The sequence below is a fragment of the Macaca mulatta genome, chromosome 7, assembly GCF_049350105.2.
Source record: "Macaca mulatta isolate MMU2019108-1 chromosome 7, T2T-MMU8v2.0, whole genome shotgun sequence".
In the NCBI taxonomy this organism is placed as follows: domain Eukaryota; kingdom Metazoa; phylum Chordata; class Mammalia; order Primates; family Cercopithecidae; genus Macaca; species Macaca mulatta.
Genome location: NC_133412.1, coordinates 96648035 through 96667185, shown reverse-complemented (window position 1 = coordinate 96667185; position 19151 = coordinate 96648035). Strand labels below are relative to the sequence as shown.

At 53.5% G+C, this 19151-nt stretch overlaps 3 protein-coding genes and 2 long non-coding RNA genes across 32 annotated transcripts in view; 3 read left to right on the top strand and 2 right to left on the bottom strand.

Moving 5' to 3' along the window:
* Positions 1 to 642: 642 nt before the first annotated feature.
* Positions 643 to 1425, bottom strand: LOC144330176 (uncharacterized). Its single transcript, XR_013396119.1, has 2 exons — positions 1289 to 1425; positions 643 to 945 (listed from the first exon to the last, which is right to left on the bottom strand). It is a non-coding gene; the product is annotated as an uncharacterized LOC144330176 (long non-coding RNA).
* AP1G2 (adaptor related protein complex 1 subunit gamma 2) lies at positions 869 to 9248 on the top strand. 18 transcript variants are annotated; one of them, XM_077938438.1, is made up of 22 exons: positions 869 to 982; positions 1396 to 1600; positions 2025 to 2149; positions 2292 to 2433; positions 2553 to 2649; positions 2821 to 2897; positions 3011 to 3106; positions 3525 to 3605; positions 4069 to 4167; positions 4342 to 4397; positions 4566 to 4679; positions 4869 to 5009; positions 5087 to 5141; positions 5223 to 5345; positions 6137 to 6226; positions 6315 to 6442; positions 6664 to 6768; positions 7090 to 7213; positions 7294 to 7429; positions 8398 to 8561; positions 8780 to 8878; positions 8966 to 9248. In XM_077938438.1, the coding sequence occupies exons 2-22, from the start codon at positions 1397 to 1399 to the stop codon at positions 9065 to 9067; spliced, it is 2358 nt and encodes a 785-aa protein (XP_077794564.1). In that variant the 5' UTR covers positions 869 to 982; position 1396; the 3' UTR covers positions 9068 to 9248.
* Positions 9235 to 19151, bottom strand: part of THTPA (thiamine triphosphatase) — a 47186-nt gene continuing 37269 nt past the window's right edge. For 5 of the 9 annotated variants that reach the window (XM_015143324.3, XM_077938460.1, XM_077938461.1 and 2 more), the window contains exons 3-4: positions 11821 to 12372; positions 9235 to 10117 (exon numbers count right to left, since the gene is read on the bottom strand). In XM_015143324.3, coding sequence (XP_014998810.1) covers positions 9972 to 10117; positions 11821 to 12372 — 698 coding nt within the window. In that variant the 3' untranslated portion in view covers positions 9235 to 9971. 9 annotated transcript variants of the gene reach the window in all.
* On the top strand, positions 13333 to 17082 carry LOC144330174 (uncharacterized). Its single transcript, XR_013396117.1, has 3 exons — positions 13333 to 13393; positions 13833 to 13910; positions 16848 to 17082. It is a non-coding gene; the product is annotated as an uncharacterized LOC144330174 (long non-coding RNA).
* ZFHX2 (zinc finger homeobox 2) overlaps positions 17081 to 19151 on the top strand; it is a 31638-nt gene continuing 29567 nt past the window's right edge. The window contains exon 1 of one of the 3 annotated variants that reach the window (XM_028851431.2): positions 17081 to 17525. The gene's annotated coding sequence lies outside the window, so the exon portion shown is untranslated. The remainder of the gene's footprint in view (positions 17526 to 19151) is intronic. The other 2 variants (XM_077940638.1, XM_015143414.3) reach the window with 2 other exon arrangements.

Here is a 19151-nt window from a genome sequence, read left to right as displayed (position 1 = left end):
AGGGTTAGAGGCACTTGAGCAAGGCCCCCACACCCCAACTCTGGGAGTTGTGGTCGGGGGAGGCACTTCTTGGGGATAGGACCAGACAAGATAACAGGAGCTCACAAGGAAGCAGAAGCTGTGACAAGTTTAGTAGTCTCAAAATGGGTTATGTCCCTTCCCCCTTCACATCAGAATCTTGTGAAATGGGAAAACAACAGAAGGAGGGGATCAAAGAAAGCTGATCTCACATGCTTCCCAGGCAGGGCAGAGGTGGGAGTCAAACCTGGGTGACAGGTGGGTGGAGAGCCCTGTTTGAGGTTGTGGTTGATCCCTCTCTGGTATTAGCTTTTCCCCTGGGAGCAGGAAGCCCTAGGAAGAGGGGACTGTAGGGTCCCCAGGGGATCTTTCCTCCCTCCCCTGCATGAGGCAGAGGCAAGCTGCCTGCCAACCCCCTCCCTCAAGGAATGGCCTTGCCCGGGAATGCCCACCACACATACCCTCTTTTTTTCTAGTCAAACTCTGTTTATTCCTTGGCTTGCCTCCCTCCTTCCTCCCCTCTCAACCTTTACTTCTGATTTCTATTTCATGGAATTTGGGATTGAAGTTAAACTACAACAGTGCCGCCAACACCAAGTCTTGCAGGAAAAAAATACAAAGAAATTTAACAAAAAAAAAATATATTAATAAAAAAGTTCAAAAAAGGGGGGGGATTGTCATCTCCTTTGGGGTGCGATGGCTTCAAATCCAAACTGAGGCTCTCCGGGTGGTGACGATGTGCGAGGAGGCCTCTTGAAGAACTCCAGGCCTATCATGCTGTCTGTCCGCTAAAGCCTGAGGCTCGAGGTCAGAGGATCCAGGAAGGCTCTGCAGTCGGCCCAGGAGGGCGGGGTCCCGTGGTGGAGGCGGGGAGAGGGAAGGACCGCACTGATCACCAACCCCTGCTCTGCCCCGTACCAGGAAGCGCTGGGGGGCAGAGGAGCGGAGTTGAGGCAGAAGCCAGGTGAGGCTGGAGTCGTGGGGGTAGGCAGGCTGTCGCTGCCGCTGCCTGAGATGGAAATCGGGGGAGGAAGCTCGCGGAAGAAACAGCGGAGGGTCGTGGAAAGAAAGCAATGGCTAAGCTAGGGATGGGGTACCAGGTAGGGGGAGGAAACGGGAGAAATAGGTGGGGCTCCAGCGCATGCTCAATAGGAAGGGGCGCCGGTAGGGTGTCGACGCATGCGTAGTGGGCTTCTCGGGCGGTGGGGTGGTCGCGGAATTTGGAGACCTACTTCGGGAAAGGTAAAATGCGGGAGCAATTTTAGGGTACCTGTGGGACCTGGGCTCTTAGGGTCCTGACACAGGACGCGCCTGGGCCGAAAACCCAGGCACGCCCGGCCAGAGAGTGTTTCTTCACTCCCGGACTCTGCCAGTCAGAATGGTGGCGCCTTCGCTGAAGCTTCAGGACCTCATCGAAGAGATTCGCGGGGCCAAGACTCAGGCCCAGGAGCGGGAGGTGATCCAAAAGGAGTGCGCCCACATCCGGGCCTCCTTCCGCGATGGGGACCCAGTGCACAGGCACCGGCAGCTGGCCAAACTGCTCTACGTCCACATGTTGGGCTACCCCGCCCACTTTGGACAGGTACTGGCCAGGAATACCTCCCTCCTGAGCTTGATGAAGGCTAGTGGGGCAGAGTCACGGACTCTCTCACCTGTTTATGCCCTGGTTTTTAAAATTCTACAATTTCAGAGTCATCACAGGCTGCACTGCAAACCTCTTTCCCCATTGCTACCCCTACTGGTCATCATCTGGCCTGAACCCTTCATTCTCTGGCCAGCCTCGTTTAGGGCAGGCACCTCCTCCTTTCCTCTCCCATCCTCCTCAACTCCTAGTTCCTCCTACCCACTAACGCCTGAATTTCCTAAGCTTCTCCTCTTGTTGAAGGGAGAGTGATGAGATAGGATGCCCCACAGGTTAATCTGGTTTTAAAGAGGAAGATGGAACAGGGATGTGAGTGTCTGTGGTTTCACCCCTGCCTCTTCCTGGTTTGCCCCCTTGACTATAGATGGAGTGCCTGAAACTGATCGCCTCCTCCAGATTCACAGACAAGAGGGTGGGCTACCTGGGGGCCATGCTTCTATTGGATGAGAGGCACGATGCCCACCTGCTCATTACCAACAGCATCAAGAAGTGAGAGGGTTCTGGCAATCACTTGGAATCAGGGAGATGGGAGAGTAGGGACCTTGGAAATCCCAGGGGACTGCCTGTTGTGGGTATTGAAAAGGACTGATTTTCTCAGAGGTTTGACTGACCGTCCTCCCAAACCCTGCAGTGACCTGAGCCAGGGGATTCAGCCAGTACAAGGCCTGGCCTTGTGCACTTTGAGCACCATGGGCTCTGCTGAGATGTGCCGAGACCTGGCCCCAGAGGTGGAGAAACTGCTCCTGCAGCCCAGTCCCTACGTGCGCAAGAAGGTGAGATGGTGGGACTCCTGGCACTTGCTCCTGCAGATACTGCCTGCTGTGTGCCATATAGTAGTAGATGCAGGGGTCAATCCCCTCTGACCCCTGTCTGAGGCCCCGGACCTCTGCAGGCTATTCTGACTGCAGTGCACATGATCCGGAAGGTCCCTGAACTCTCCAGCGTCTTCCTCCCACCCTGTGTCCACCTGCTTCACGAGCGTCACCATGGTAAGGCTGTGGGGCTCCCCATCCTTTGCTTCAGCTCTGTGGACAGAAGAATTGAAAATTGGATGGGAACACCAGCTCATAGGAGAAGGGTAGCGGACACACACAGGCACACACGCAATAGACTCTCTTGCCCCTGGCCCCCACCATTCACTTCCCCGACCCTGACCCCAGGCATCCTGCTGGGCACCATCACGCTGATCACGGAGCTCTGCGAACGAAGCCCTGCAGCCCTCAGGCACTTCCGAAAGGTGGGCTGGTGAAGGGGCAGGCCCTGGGCCTGAAGAGAGGGTCAGTGGGGAAGGAATGGGGCTTTAGCTGGAGAGGATTAGAACAAATGCCCAAAGTTGTGCCCTCCCTCCAGGTGGTACCCCAGCTGGTACAGATCCTCCGGACTCTGGTGACAACGGGATACTCCACAGAACACAGCATATCTGGAGTCAGCGACCCCTTCCTGCAGGTGGGGTGACCTTTCACTGCTGTATCCCTGGAACAGAGAGGGCATAGCAGTAAGACCATGACCAGTGGTCTCCTCCAAGAGAACACTGGCCCTCTCAGTGTCCTGGGCAGCAGAATAGCAGGCACAGGATTGCTCAGGTCATCCCAGGACCTGTGAGGGGAGAGAGAATGCCTAAAAGTCAGGAAAATACAGTTTGGTAACAATTTTTTTTTAAGCCTGTCCTAAACTCCCCTGGCCTCAGACACCTCTGTTCCCCTCCCAGGACCAAGGGACCTGTGGAGGTGAGGAGGTGTGGGGAGGATCTAGGGAGCGAGCCAGACCCTCACAGTGCTCTCCTCCATGTTAGAGTTTTCTCCTCAGCTCCATGACTCCTTATCCTGTGAACCCCTTCACCTTTCAATTTTCAACCCAACCTCAGGTCCAGATACTTCGTCTGCTTCGGATCCTGGGCCGGAACCACGAGGAGAGCAGTGAGACCATGAATGACTTGCTGGCCCAGGTCGGGGCTGGGAGGAGGGCACTGGTTAGCTGTGTTGCTTGGAGACCCCACCAGCCCTGGGTGCCCCTCACTTGACTCCTCACTGTGCAGTGGCCATATCATTGCCTCTCCGTCTCCTCTAGACAGTGAACTCCATGAAGAAGGGACACAGTCTGTCTTAGTGCTATTGCCCCAGTGCCCAGGCTGGCCCTGGCACATAGTAGAGGCTAAGGGAACTTTGTTGGATGGTTGAAGGCTGGACAGATGACATGTTAGAGTCCTTCAAGAGACCTGAGGATTACCCGGGCTTGTTGGCATGTGCCTGTAGTCCTAGCCACTCAGGAGGCTGAGGCAGGAGGATCACCTAAGCCTGGGAGGTCAAGGCTGCAGTGAGCTGTGGGTGACAGAGTGAGACCCTGTATCAAAAGAAACGGAGACCTGAGGAGGGCCCTGAGCAGATACATCTCCTCTCTCCTCCACTCAGGTGGCCACTAACACAGACACCAGCCGAAATGCCGGGAATGCGGTCCTGTTTGAGACAGTACTCACCATCATGGATATCCGCTCTGCAGCTGGCCTACGGGTATCATCCCTTATGCCTCTCCCACTATGGCCCCGCCCACCACCTCACCCACACAGGTCCTGCTTGCTGGTTTCTTCCTCCTAGCCCCATCGTGTTGCGCCAATGTGTTCTCACTCCTCAATGGCTGAGCAGGTTGCTTCTTTCCTGGCTGACCCCAGCTTCTGCCTCTCATAGGTTCTAGCTGTCAACATTCTTGGCCGCTTCCTACTCAACAGTGACAGGAACATTAGGTAATAGTCCCAACTGTCTACCTAGGCTGTGCCACTGATCCCCTGGCCCTCTGCCCTCCTTCCTCCAGAGCTTCCTGATCCATTTCTCTCTTACCCCTATACTCAAGACAGGATGGGGACTGGGGGCTGATGGCCATGGTGTGATAGAACCTCCCCCATCCTGACCAGGTATGTAGCCCTGACATCATTGCTTCGACTGGTGCAGTCTGATCACAGTGCTGTGCAGCGGCATCGGCCCACTGTGGTGGATTGTCTACAGGAAACTGATGCCTCCCTCAGCCGGTGAGCAGTGATACAGGGGACGGGAGGGCAGGGCAGAGGTTCCCAGTGCCTTGTGGCCAAGACTCGAGCCAGCTTAGAGCAGCTGGAGTAAGAGGACTAAGGGGGACAGGTCCCTGGGGAAGCAGAGGGGCTGAGGCATGGACCAGGATAACCTGGGCTACCTGCATGGAAACCTCTTTCTCCTGCCAGGAGGGCCCTGGAACTAAGCCTGGCTCTGGTAAATAGCTCCAATGTGCGAGCCATGATGCAAGAGCTGCAGGCCTTTCTGGAGTCCTGCCCGCCTGACCTACGGGCTGACTGTGCCTCAGGCATCCTGCTAGCTGCAGAAAGGTGAGGTGCCCAGGAGTCGAAGAGGGTAGAATCTGGGCAGGGTCAGTACCAGGACTGATGAGCCATATATCCCCTAGGTTTGCTCCCACCAAACGCTGGCACATAGACACCATCCTGCATGTGCTGACCACGGTGAGGCAGGGGCCAGTCAGAGAGCTGGGCAGAAGTGGTCAAGATTCACCACACTGACTTGGCCATGCCCACACCTTCCAGGCAGGTACCCATGTGCGGGATGATGCAGTGGCCAACCTGACCCAGCTGATTGGGGGGGCCCAGGAGCTACATGCCTACTCTGTGCGCCGCCTCTACAATGCCCTGGCAGAAGACATTTCCCAGGTATCATTCCCACCTACCCAGGCCTAGGGCTGCCCAACCACTCCCTTGCCCATCCTGGGCGGCCTCCTCCTTATACTAGATTCCAATTTTTCTCTCAAGATCACAGCTACCTACATAGTGCAGAAGACATCCAAGCACAGAGCCCTGTTTTTAAGAACATCTGGGCTTTTATCCTGACTCTGGTACCTCCTGGCTATGTAACTACAGATGACTAACTTCCCTTATGCTCCACGTACCCTGACTGCCTCTTAGAGCTGCCTTGAGATTAAAGCTCTTGTGTTTATGAGGTTTTATTATTACCTTGAATGCTGAATGAATTAACAGATGCCAGGCAGTATCTACAGCCCCCTCTTCCATGTTAATTAAATAGGGTGGGCAGAAAGCATCCACACCTTCCACAAGGGAGGGACCCTCTCACATTTCCATCCTGTGTGGTTAGGCCATGTAGTTCTGATGCTTGGCCACCAGAGGGCAGTGGGAGCCAGGTAACAAACTTCCCTTTCCCCACCCCTCCAACCCCCCTCCACCATCTCTGTACTGCCTAAAGGGATATTACCATGTCTGGAAGTGGGGAGAGGACCTCAGACACTGGCCCAGCAGTGTTTCTCTCTCTCTCTCTCTCTCTCTCTCTTTTTTTTTTTTTAATAGAGACGGGGGTCTCGCTATGTTGCCCAGGCTGGTCTTGAACTCCTGGTCTCAAGCGATCCTCCCGCCTCAGCCTCCCAATGTGCTGGGATTACAGGCGTGAGCCACCATGCCCGGCCAGCCCAGCAGTTTCTTATTCCATGTAGCAACCACTGGTGCAGGTGGCAGCCTGGTGCATTGGGGAATATGGGGACCTCCTGCTGGAGGGGAACTGTGAGGAGATTGAGCCCCTTCAGGTGAGACCTCACTGGGGGTACACTGAGGAGGGACTCGTCAGGGGGGCAGGACTTGCACCAGGGTCACTAACTGTATCCATGTCTGAAGGTGGACGAAGAGGAAGTACTGGCATTGCTGGAAAAGGTGCTGCAGTCCCATATGTCCCTGCCAGCCACTCGAGGATATGCCCTCACAGCCCTCATGAAACTCAGCACTCGCCTCCAAGGGGACAATAAGTAAGAAGGGGTCCCAGCCCCTTGAGAGATGGCCTTTCACTGGACCCACCCATTTCTGAGTTTCTTTCCAGGCATATATACCCAGCCCGCCCTAACCCCAAGCCTTTAGGTTCTTGTTTTTAAGCCAAATCTGGGTATTTCCCTGCTCCATGGGCCTTTCCTTCCTGCCACATCCTGCAGTGGCACACTGCCGTTGCCACTTACATACTACACTGGCCCAGCCGCATCCGCCAGGTGGTGTCCATCTACAAGAGCTGCTTGGACGTAGAGCTGCAACAGCGGGCTGTGGAGTATGACACACTCTTCCGGAAGTACGATCACATGAGGTGTGTCCAGCACTGTGCTGCAGCATGGGACCCAAACCCCTGCCCTCTCCCAAATGCCCTTTTGTAGGTACAAGGGCCTCATCCTCACCTGTGTTCCACATCCACGGTGAGAGCTTCCCACCCACTGTTAATTGAAGCTAAGCTGGCTTCCAACCCTCCTTGCTCATCTGAAAATCAGCAACAACATGTCATTTTAGGAAATCAGAAGGGAACTTCTGAGCCACCATGTGCCCAGGGCTCCATGTTCCTAGTCATCATCCTAGATGCCTCTTGTGAAAGGCCCAAAGACCACAGAGGCACACTTGCATTCCATCCTCTCAGGGCTGCCATCCTGGAAAAAATGCCTCTTGTGGAGAGAGATGGCGCTCAGGCTGATGAGGAAGCAAAGGAAAGCAAAGCAGCAGCCCAACTTTCAGAAGCAGTCCCAGCACCCACAGAGCCCCAGGTGAGGAGGCTGGAAACCCTGGGGTAGGAAGACAGGCTGAGCTTCATACCCAGCCCTGCCCCTTCTGTCCCTTCCGCCAGGCCTCACAGCTCCTGGATCTGCTAGATCTCCTGGATGGGGCTTCTGGGGATGCCCAGCATCCTCCCCCTCTGGACCCCTCCCCTGGAGGTGCCCTGGTATACCTGCTGGACCTTCCCTGTGCACCTCCACCCCCAGGTAAGCCTAAGCAAAAGGAAGATGTCTTAGAGAAGGTAGGTGGAAATGTGCTGCTTCTCCTAAGCCAAGGGCTGAGGCTCATGGACCCTGCTTCTTCCTGTGTGTCCCCTATCCCATCCCCATCTCAGGAGGTAAAAGGATGAAGTCAGTCATGGTCACCTGTCTTCCCTTTGTTCCAGACTTCTTTCTCTGGCCTACAGGGCCCTGCTTCCTTCCCAGCCCTTCTTATACCACTTTCCCACTACCCACTCACTGCCCCCTTCTCAGCTCCTCACACCCTCCCACCCTTGGCATTTCATGTTCTTTTTTACATGGAATGTTCTTTCCCGAGCACATCAGATGACCAGCTCATTCTCACTCCAGGCTTCAGCTAAAATGTCAGATGCCTTCCCCTACCGCTCCTATTTAAGTCAGTTCTCCCCAGTTATTCTAGAATGACTTACTTCCTTCATAGCATCTATTATGGTCTGTAATTATCTTGCTTATTTTATTTTTATTTTTATTTTTTGAGACAGAGTCTCGCTCTGTCACCCAGGCTGGAGTGCAGTGGCGCGATCTCAGCTCACTGCAACCTCCGCCTCCCAGGTTGAAGCTATTCTTGTGTCTTAGCCTCCCAAGCAGCTGAAACTACAGGCACAACCCACCACACTCAGCTAATTTTTTGCATTTTTAGTAGAGACAGGGTTCCACCATGTTGGCCAGGCTGGTCTCAAACTCCTGACCTCAGGGATCCACCCACCTCAGCCTCCCAAAGTGCTGGGATTACAGGCATGAGCCACCATGCCCGGCCCTTTTTTATTGTTTCTCTCCCCCATTAGACAGTAAGCTCCAGCCTCATCTTCATATCTACTTTGTTACTAGCCTCTCGAGTAGTGCAGGGCCAGTAGGCGTTCACTCAATTTTTGTTGAATGAACAAACATGTTCTCTCAAACCTGCACACTGAGCTGCCTCTGTCTCCCTACTCCAGCTCCCATCCCAGATCTCAAAGTGTTTGAGCGTGAGGGAGTACAGCTGAATCTGTCTTTCATTCGACCCCCTGAAAACCCTGCTTTGCTGTTAATCACCGCCACTGCCACCAACTCCTCAGAGGGTGATGTCACCGATTTCATCTGCCAGGCTGCTGTGCCCAAGGTTTGTAAAGATCAGGGTTCAGAGGTGGCCTGGGGACTCCAGGAGAAAAGGCCACTAAGTGGAGGTGGTGGGTGGGAGACAGTGTGAGATGCGATTGAGTCATCTGGAGATCAGCACTTGGGGAGTTACAGGAAAAGGGTGTGGAGCCACTGGGTGTAGAGGAGCTGCCTGAGCCCCACCTACTGCCATACTGTGCTCTGTTAAACTTCTGTGCTCAGAGTCTCCAGCTCCAAATGCAGGCCCCCAGTGGGAACACAGTTCCAGCTCGGGGTGGCCTTCCTATCACCCAGCTCTTCAGAATCCTCAATCCTAACAAGGTGAGCTTCAGGAGTCCCCCCAAGACAAGACCCAGGGATAGGAGAAGTCATGGGTGCTAACCCTGGTCCCCGCTCTCCTATTCCTAGGCCCCTGTGCGGCTAAAGCTGCGCCTCACCTACAACCACTTTCACCAGTCAGTGCAGGAGATCTTTGAGGTGAACAACTTGCCTGTGGAATCGTGGCAGTAACTGTCTCCATCACAGCCTGAAATTCTCCTGTGTCCCAAACCCCAGCGGGCCCCAGCCGCTTGAAACCTACACCTGAGGGCTACCAGCAGGTGGCACTCTGGCTTTGCACTGCAAAAACTGGGGACCAGCCCCCTTCTCCCACAAATAAAGCCCAATAAAGCCTGAGAGGGGAGGAAAGCCATATTTGGGTATATTTGAAGTGGAAAATGTGTATGAATAACAGCAAGGGAAAAGCATTCTTACATAAGAGGTATGCATCTTCCCCTGAACCTTGAGAACCTGTCTCAACACAGGGGCGGGGATGGGGCGGCTGCTGGTTCTTTCTAACCCGCTTCAGGTCAGGGAACAAATTTGCCCCAAACTTCTACAGGCGGCACTCTACCCTCTGGGCCAGAGCTGGGCACAGTGGCAAAATCAGATTAGAATTTCTAGAGTTCTAACTGGGATTCCCAACCATTTCCTCAACTTGCTTCTATTTCCCACACCCCAAGGCAGGGAAATCCCTGCTGCCTCCCCTCATCGTCTAACTCAGCTGTAAGGCGGTTTAGGAGCTGCTGGCAGAATCAATGGCATCGACCAAGGGAGGGGGGTGGCAAGGGATTTTCCTGTGCTTAACTACTGATCACGGCTAAGTGGAAATCCTATAAACACGAGCGGAAATCAATGGAGGCTGCTTAGCGGCCAGGGGAGAGGGGCGGCCCACAGATTGCATCTGACGGATGAGGGAAGAAGCAGCAGCCAGGGAGGGCTCAAGGAAGAGTAGCTTAGAGTAGGGGGAAGAAACAGGCAGAACTAGAGAGAGAGGAGTCACTGTCAGAAGGGACGCTGAGGGGAGAGGCACAGTGGGCCAGGAGTGGATTCCATTAGACCCAGAGTTCCCTTCCCATTCTAGGAAGTGACACCCCTAGCCCAGGCAGTTATCAGGATCTTCAGTCGCCTGTGGCCTCTGCTTGGAGCTGTTCACTTCTAGCAGGCGCTGATAGTCTTGAGGCCGGAAACGCTGTAGGTACACGATCAGCTTGGCTGGTGCTGTCTCCTGTGCAGGCACACCTACAGGTAAAAGGACAACGAGGAGAGAAATGGACAGAGCCACAAGCACTTTGACTCTGCTCCCTGGCCACCTAGCCAGGACCCATGGATGTTTCCAAAGCCACACTGGGGTTCTGAATGTCATCCACCCAGCTTATATAACACACTAGTCCACTCCTTGCCTGCTTGTGGAACTGGGACCTAAAAGAGCAACTTCAGGCAAGAGTGGGACTAGAAGCCACATTTGAGCCTCTCCTCCAGCAAGGAGAAATGGCGAAGAGGCACCCAGTCACCAAGAAGATGAAGGATACCTCAACATCAGCTCATTTCAGTTATTACCCTGTCCCACAATCAAGATTAAAGCCCATCACAGGGCACAGGGGCTGACGTCTGTAATCCCAGCACTTTGGGAGGCCGAGACGGGCAGATCACGAGGTCAGGAGATAGAGACCATCCTGGCTAATGTGATGAAACCCCGTCTCTACTAAAAATACAACAACTTAGCCGGGCGTGTTGGTGAGCATGTGTAGTCCCAGCTACTCGGGAGGCTGAGGCAGGAGAATGGCGTGAACCAGGGAGGAGGAGCTTGCAGTGAACTGAGATCGCACCACTGCACTCCAGCCTGGGGGACAGAGCTAGGCTCTGTCTCAAAGGAAAAAAAAAAAAAAAGATTAAAGCCCATCTAGACCAAGCCAAAGCTCATAAGCTTAGTAATGAAGCACATGCAGAGATGTACAAATAGAAACCAAGAGCTATAGAAAGAAGAGGAGGGAAGCTATAGCCATGGGGTGGGATTCACATAGAGTTCTCACCTCTACATCGTAAGGTGAGAATGGAATTGCCTATTGCTGGTGTCTGTTGTCAGTGCCTGACAGTGTGCTAGGCACGTAGCAAGGAACTCAGTGTATGTTTGCTGAGGGGGCTCAAACAGCACTGCAGGGCTGTAAGGCCCCATGGGGTGCAAAATTCCACACTAGTGTGAATGAACTGTCTACAAGGGAATTATGCTTGGGAACAAATCTACCAAATCATGCCCCACTGTCTCACATAACTATAATGTTATTGCCCTTTACGAAAAGCTGAAAGGACAAATTAAAAGGATCTAGGTAACTGTAAAACAAAAGGACAGAAGATTGGTTGGACTCTTGGTGTAGTGGGCAGTGCATCAGTCTCATGATCGGAAGATCCTGAGTCTGAGCCTGCCAGAGGGCAGCTTTTGTAAAAAGGCTTTTTACTCCTCCTTGTGGAGGAGTAGTGACTGAAGAAGAAAAAAAAAAAGATTGGGGGAAGGAAGAGTTAAAGCAGGGAACTGAGAAATGAAACTGAAGGAGATCTGGCTATAGGTATGAGAACTAAATGAGACAGGTTGGCTGGGATTAGACACATGGAAGGACTAAATCCAAATTAGCTACTGTTAAAGAGAAAATGAGATTTCACAGAACTGTAAGCAAACTTAGAAAATTGCTAAAACAATTCCCATTACAAAAATAATCCAGGCCAGGCGCAGAGGCTCACACCTGTAATCCCAGCACTTTGGAAGGCTGAGGCAGGCAAATTGCTTAAGGAGTTCCAGGCCAGCCTGGGCAATATGACAAAACCTCATCTCTATTTAAAAAAAAAATTTTTTTAATCCAGAGGCCCTCCCCCACTACATGGTCCAGTGGGTGCCTCCAAAAGAGAGAAGTGGGGAGCAGGAAAAGCACAAAAGGGCCTGTCTCTCTCACCAAGCATGCTGCTGAGCCTGTGGATCTTCTCTAGGGCAGCTGGTACTTCAGCCTCCTCATGCACCAGGGCCTCTACCTCACCCACAGCATAGCCAAAGTCGGCTGTATCCAAGTCCACCCTGAGCTGTGGCTCCTCTTCATCAGTTCCCAAGAGTACCAGTTTCCAGGCACTCCGCTTAGTCACAAAACTAGCTACTTCCTGCAGCCCCAATGGGCCCAGGACAGCAGCCACATCTCCAGCCCCCAGGCCGTCAGCCCCCAGCACCTTACAGAGCTGGGCCACAATTGTAGGTTCCGCTGTGAGTTCCTTATACTCCGTGTGGTGTCCTAAGACACCTGCTGCTCCAGGACATTTGAGCTCCCATCCACTATCCTCTCGTCGTCGCAGCCAGTGGTCAGCCTGCATAAGGCTCAGCTCAGGGGTGTCATAGTAGGTGTCTCGGAAGGTGACCCGGTGCTCCAGGGTGCCCCCCAACTCCTGCAGCCGCTCCTCTGTGCCAGGCCCTGGAAGGAACTTTCGCTCCACCTCTATCAAGCCCTGGGCCATGCTACCTGCAATTGGTTGAACAAACGTTTGCTGAGTTCCCAAAGATGCAAAGCCTCATGCTCAGCTCCTGGGGCGTCAACTCAGTACAGACCCCCTCCCTGGAAGAACTTATGAGGGGCACAGTGTGTCGCAATAGTCTCTAGGGCTACTGCCCTTTTCTCTCTACCTCGGTGACATTAAAGCCCCGTCGGTCGTATTTTAACGTTCTGACAGTGACAGGTCTCCAGTAAAATCCCTTCCACTGCTGCTGATGTCCTCAATCCAAAGAGCCCCCTAGAAAGCAGGCTGGGTAGCGGGTATCCTTTCAACGCCCCCCTCTCTACACCCTCCCACCCCAGGAGGCTAGTGGCTCACGACCCGGGATGACCTGCCCTTTCCTGCTACACTACTGGCCAGCGGAACCTCAGGTCTCACCTCAAAGCCCGAGAGTCTCCTCGCGGGACCCAGAGAGGGGGAAGGGAGCCCACGCCATACACCCGCGAGGAATGCCGGGAGCAGTTCCTGATCCCGGACCTCGTCCCGACCCTCCGCGGGCCCGGCAGGTCCCGGCACCAGCGGCCATATTAGGTCCGTTGTGGCGGTGCCGAGAGCAGGCCAGGGCTCGAGAGACACGCTATGTAATGGGAGGCCGCGACCCCCGCGGTGGCCAGGGGAGCGAGGCCGCCCCCTGGCGCTGTGCTCCTCATTGTCTGCCCCGCACGGCTCCCGGGGGTTGGTACAGGTCTCAGACCAGAGGCTGAGCCAGGCACCGTGGGGCGCGGATGCATGATGGGAGATGTAGTTCCAAAGGGAGACTTTGCCCTCTCGCCCCGTCCGTCGCTATGGTGACAGGAAAGCTGCAATTGGTGCTTGCGGTACTCTGCCTAAAGCTGAACTGGGGCTACAGGGCGGCGGGGAGAGTTGAGTGCAAGGGGCTCAAGCCCCAGTCCCATCTCCAACACCCACCCGCCCCACCCCCAGCGCAGGCAGATGGGCCTGGAATACAAGCCATTCACACTGTCCAGCAGATATCTGCTATAGCAGCCAGTTAAGTGCAGGCCAGTGGCAATGGTGGCGGGTGGCGGGTGGCGGGTGGCGGGGGATTGGGGGAGGGAAGGGAGCAGGGGGCAGCGCGTAATAAAGTCCAGTTTAGCTACTCTGGAGTTTTAGAGGAGATCTAATACCTCCTGGCATGAACGTTCAGGGTAGGAGTGGGTGAGAAACTTTCTGTCAGAGAATAAAGTGATATTTGGCCAGGAACTAAAGATATGATGGAATTTCAACAGTTGGAGACCTGGATGGAGGCAGGATTAGCCTAAGCAAAGGCCCAGAAACTGGAGAGCACCTGGGTGGTATGTAAGTAGAAGACGAGGCTAGAAATGCAGTTGAAGAAAAAGCCTTGAGTGCTAGACTGAGGAGTTTGTGTCAGTTTCCAGAGGTCCCTAAGCAGTTTTTGTCAGGTGTGGAACTACTTATGTTCATTTAGAATACAGAAAGGCCGGTGCAGTTGCTCACACCTGCAATCCCAGCACTTTGGGAAGCCGAGGCCGGTGAATCACCTGAGGTAAGGAGTTCGAGACCAGCCTGGCCAACATGGAGAAACCCCCGTCTCTACTAGAAATGCAAAAATGAGCCAGGCATGGTGGCGCATGCCTGTGTTCCCAGCTACTCCAGAGGCTGAGGCATGAGAATTGCTTGAACCAGGGAGGCAGAGGTTGCAGTGAGCTGAGATGGCGCCACTGCACTCCAGCCTGGGCGACAGAATGAGACTCCATCTCTCCCCCAAAAAATAAAATTCAGGAAAACATGGGGTTGACCCTTTGAATGCTTTGGGAGACAAAATATTAATAGAAATGATTCCTTCTTACTCCCTCTGAGGATTATGGTTATCTGGAGACTCTAATTATATGTCTGACCTTCCATGTGAGGAAGCTCCCTGAGGAACTGTGGCTCTTAACTCCTGGACTCCTTCCTATGATGGGTGAGAAGTGCCATGTTCTCAACACCTGCCCTCTCCCCAGTATGTTTTTGGAAACACATGACCAGTGAGAGGTATTATAAGGAGAAGGACACTGGTTTAAAGACATGGCATTTTGGCCAAGTGCGTTGGCTCACACCTGTAATCCTACCGCTTTGGGAGGTGGAGGCAGGAGGATCACTTGAGGCCAGGAGTTTGAGACCAGCCTGGGCAACATAGCAAGACCCTGTTTCTAAAAAAAAAAAAAAATTTTTTTTTTAGTTAGCTGCGTGTGGTAGCGCATGCCTGTGGTCCCAGCTGCTCAGGAGGTTGAAGCAGGGGGATAGCTTGAGCCCAGGAGGTCAAGGGCAGTGAGCTATGATCCTGCTACTGCCTGTACTCGGCAACAGAGCAAGACCCTGTGTAAAAATAAATAAACAAATGGCATCTTGAACTTGGGATAGCTTGGGTGAACCCCTGGCCCCACTCCATGTTAAGCACCATTCGTTAGGGAGGGAAGCAACCCCAGCTCCTAGGGCCTGCTTTTCATCCATCTTTTGCTTTCCAGTTTTGCTAACCTGGGATGAAGACCTAATTTTTCCTTGTGTTATAAGGTCCAATCCAGTGGGGTAAAAGCTGCAGCTTATTTGAACAGAAAGATCAGTTTCCGGAGCCAGACCTGGGGTTGACTCCCAGCTTCACTTTCTAGATGTTTGGCCATCGGCAAGCTACTCTACTTCCCTAAGCATCTGCTTTTTCTTTTTTTTTTTTTTTTTTTGAGACTGAGTCTCACTCTGGCATCTCAGCTCACTGCAACCTCTGCCTCCCAGGTTCAAGTGATTCTCCTGCCTCAGCCTCCTGAGTAGTTGGGACTACAGGCACATGCCACCACACCTGCCTGATTTTTGTTTTTTATTTGTTTGTTTTTGTTTTTGAGATGGAGTTTCACTCTTGTTGCCCAGGCTGGAGTGCAATGGTGTGATCTTGGTTCACCGCAACCTCTGCCTCTCGGGTTCAAGGAATTATTCTATGTCAGCCTCCCAAATAGCTGGGATTACAGGTGCATGCCACCACGCCCAGATAATTTTGTATTTTTAGTAGAGACAGGGTTTCTCCATGTTGGTCAGGCTGGTCTTGAACTCCTGACCTCAGGTGATCCACCCACCTTGGCCTCCCAAAGTGCTGGGATTACAGGCGTGAGCCACCACACCCAGCCAGCCTCTGCTTTTTCGTTGAGAAAATGTGGTCTGCCCCACAGTTACCTATGAGGATTCAGTCATAAACTGTTACATAGTATAAACTCAAAATGTTCATTTCTTTCTCTTTTTTGTCATGTGAACTTCAGGGTTTTGTTGTGTTGTTTAAGAGAAGTAGGCTATAGCAGTTAGTGTGGGCTCTGGACCCAGACCATGGAGGTTTTTGAATCCTGGTGCTGTCACTTACTTATTGGCCATTGGACCTTGGGCCTGTTAATTCACTTATTTGTGCCTTAGTTTCCTCAACTGTAAAATGGGACTATAATAGTATCTATTATATTGATACTATTGAGATTGAGAGGACCAGACAATATATGTAAAAGTGCTTGAAACTGTCCCTGTGCATTCAAGAAATCTTAGAAATTATTGTTATTAGAATACGGGAGCGGCAGGGCGAGGTGGCTCACGCCTATAATCCCAGCACTTTGGGAGGCTGAGGCTGGTGGATCACCTGAGGTCAGGAGTTCCAGACCAGCCTGGCTAAGATGGTGAAACCCCCATCTCTACTAAAAATACAAAATTAGCAGGGCATGGTGACGGGCACCTATATAATCCCAGCTACTTGGGAGGCTGAGGCAGGAGAATCACTTGAACCTGGGAGGCGAAGGTTGCAGTGAGCTGGGATCATGCCACTGCACTGCAGCCTGGGCGACAGAGTGACTCTGTCTCAAAAAACAACAACAAAAAATGGGCTGGACGCAGCGGTGGCTCATACCTGTAATCCCAGCACTTTGGGAGGCCGAGGCAGGCGGATCACAAGGTGAGGAGTTGGAGACCAGCCTGACCAACATGGTGAAACCCCGTCTCTACTAAAAATACAAAAATTAGCTGGGTGTGGTGGTGCTTGCCTGTAATCCCAGCTACTTAGGAGGCTGAGGCAGGAGAATCGCTTGAACCCAGTGGTGGAGGTTGCAGTGAGCCGAGATCACGCCACTGCACTCCAACCTGGGCGACTGAGCGAGACTCCATCTCAACAACAACAAAAAAATAAAAAATAAAAAAAAATTGCAGGAACACTTAATGAGCTGATAAACTGAAGATGAGGAGGAGGAGCCCGAACCTCCCACTACCCAGCTCAGGGGACTATGTAACCGCGTGGAGGAGGCAGAAGCTCTCAGAGACTAAAGAGTAATTGCTGCGGTAGAAAAGGTTCTAGTACCCAATAGGAGAGGGGGGGAATAATAAGGCAGGAAGAAGGGAATGAAAAAAAGGAGGCCTTGGGCGGCTCAGGGTTTGTTCTGTAGCTGATTTAAAACAAAACAACAAAACACATGTATGGTTTCTGCAGACCACAGGATGAAGAAGAGAGGAGACGGAAAAGAGTTTAAAGGGGCCTGCCCTCTTTGCAAGCACCGGCTTGAACTTGGAGCCAGAGTCGAGGAGGCGACCTGATGGGCTGGCCGGCCTGCCCCCAGGCTCTGGGTCCCGCGAGGCGGGCGGGCGCGAACAGACTACAACTCCCGGCATGCGCCGCGGCGGGCGGGTCGCTGCACCTGCTCAGTGGGGCCGCCCCGGGCGCCTGGGTATTGATTATTCCATTGTGTGGGACGCCTCGACTCCAGCCAGTGAATGAGGCGGAGGAGTGAGGGCGAGGAGGAGGAGGAGGGCGAGGAGGAGGAGGAGAAGGAGGAGGAGGAGGAGGAGGAGGAGGAGGAGGCAGGGAGCGAGCGAGTGCCCAGGGTGAATCAATGGAAACCCCCTCACGAAGCCGGGGAAACACTTCAGCCGCAGCCAAATAGCATTGATTATTTTCCTTCACTTCCCTCACCGCCGTGAATTTATTTATTTATTTTTTCCATCTCCGTCCCCGACGCCCCGGAGCGAGCGCTGGAGGGAGGGAGGAGGAGGGGAAAAAAGAGGAATCAACACATCGGAGAAGTCCCTTCCAAGAGCCGCCCCCTCCCCTCCCCGCCTCGCGCTGCTCGGCGGCCGCGGTTCGACTCCCGTCCCTGCTTCCAGCTGAGGTGTAAGTGCATCGATTTCCGATGCTGCTGGGTTGGTTTTTTTCTCCTCTCCCTCTCTCTCTTCTTCCCTTCCTTGCTCTTTGGAAGCTCGAGACGGGAGAGGAGGCGCTCGGAGACTGCCGCTGGAGGGGACGGAGAGGGACGAGAAGGGGCTGGGGGAGGGGACAAGGACGGACGGACAGACAGACCGAGAGCCCAGGGAGAAAGCAGACAGGGGTGTGGGAGGAAGAGGGCGTGCGCGGGGACGGGGGTAGAGAGAGATGCGGGGGTGGAGGGAGAAACGGGAACGGGAAAGGCAGAGGCCCGCCGGACAGACGGAGGGTATGGAAAGCCTAGACGGACCGCGCTGAGCTGTGCAGGGAGCGGGGGTCCCGGAGGGAAGGGGAGGCCCGGTGAGTGTGAGGGCTCAGAGCTGTCAGCCTGGAGGGGCCTGGGTCTCGGCGGCCCCCCGCCGGCTGTGGGACGGGAGAACAGCGGCCGGCTGGCTGATGGATGGGCTAGCGCGCTGGGGCGTGGAGTGGGAGGGGACGTGGATACCCTCAATCTTCGTTCGTTTTTGGCTGAAGTTGGGCTTTCCATTCCTTTTTTTGAAAGGGTTGAGTAGGTGAGGGGAGGCCACATGCCCATTCAAGGTGAAGCGTGTCTGTCCTGCACGCCCATCCCACCACCCCCATCCGCTCTTGTCTGCCCCTCTGAGCAGCCGTATCATTTTCAAGCACAAGACCACGCTTCTCGCTGCGCCTGTAGCCCCGCTGATCTCTGTCCATGTGTCCCTGACTTTTGGTTTTGCCATTCATCTCGTCTCTTCCATCCCATCCATCTCTGGGTCTGTATGTCACTGCCTTCACTTGTGACCCTTCCCATCCCAGTGATCCTCTCCTTGTGTGTCTCTGTCACTATGTGTCACGCGTTGGCTGCCTGTTCTGTCGGTCTAGAACTCCATGCCCTCTCCTTCAGAGTCTGTCTGGATATCTCTGGCCTTTTCAAGCTACTTTGGAATTTGCTTATCAGTCATGATTGTGGTGGTCACAGTCAGGGCCTGGAGGAGTGGGATGATGGAGCAAATGTGTCTCCACCAAAGCCTCTAGTGCCTTCAGCATGGCCAGGACAGCCTCCTCTTCCACCTTCACCAGGGAAGCTTTGGAACTTCCTAGCATTGTTGACTGTCCCCTTTGCCATGTGCCTGTCTCCCTCATCAGAACCTCACCTTCTGGTCTCATGCGTGTCATCTGCCTTCCCAGGAGCTTCCCACCACAAAACCTCTTCCCTGCTGACTTAATTTTCCTCCCTTCCCCCACTTTATCATTGTATATTTTTTTATTTCCCCATTTTGCTTCACCTCTTTTTTCCATCTGTTTCCCACCAGCTCTCTTATGAGTTTCCACCTTTGTTCCCATAATCTGCCCTCTTCCTACCTTTTCTTCTTGATCATCCTAAGTTTCTTTTATCCCTTTTCCTCTTATCCAGCATTTTAACCCCAGCAGCAGAATGTACCAGCAAGCAAGGGGCTGGGAGAGGTGTGGGGTATGGTTTGTGAAGGCACATAAACAGGCCAAGAAATAATTTAATGGGCTTCCAGGGGCATATAACCCCTTCATCAATCAGTGCCATTATGTCAGTTAACTGTC

What these genes read in the sequence shown, in the direction of transcription:
- AP1G2 (XM_077938435.1), top strand. Translation starts at nt 1,397, where the DNA reads ATGGTGGCGCCTTCGCTGAAGCTTCAGGACCTCATCGAAGAGATTCGC. An exon ending in CAGCACCCACAGAGCCCCAG is followed by an intron (nt 7,214 to 7,293) that starts GTGAGGAGGCTG and finishes CCCTTCCGCCAG; the next exon opens with GCCTCACAGCTCCTGGATCT. An exon ending in GAATCCTCAATCCTAACAAG is followed by an intron (nt 8,879 to 8,965) that starts GTGAGCTTCAGG and finishes TCCTATTCCTAG; the next exon opens with GCCCCTGTGCGGCTAAAGCT.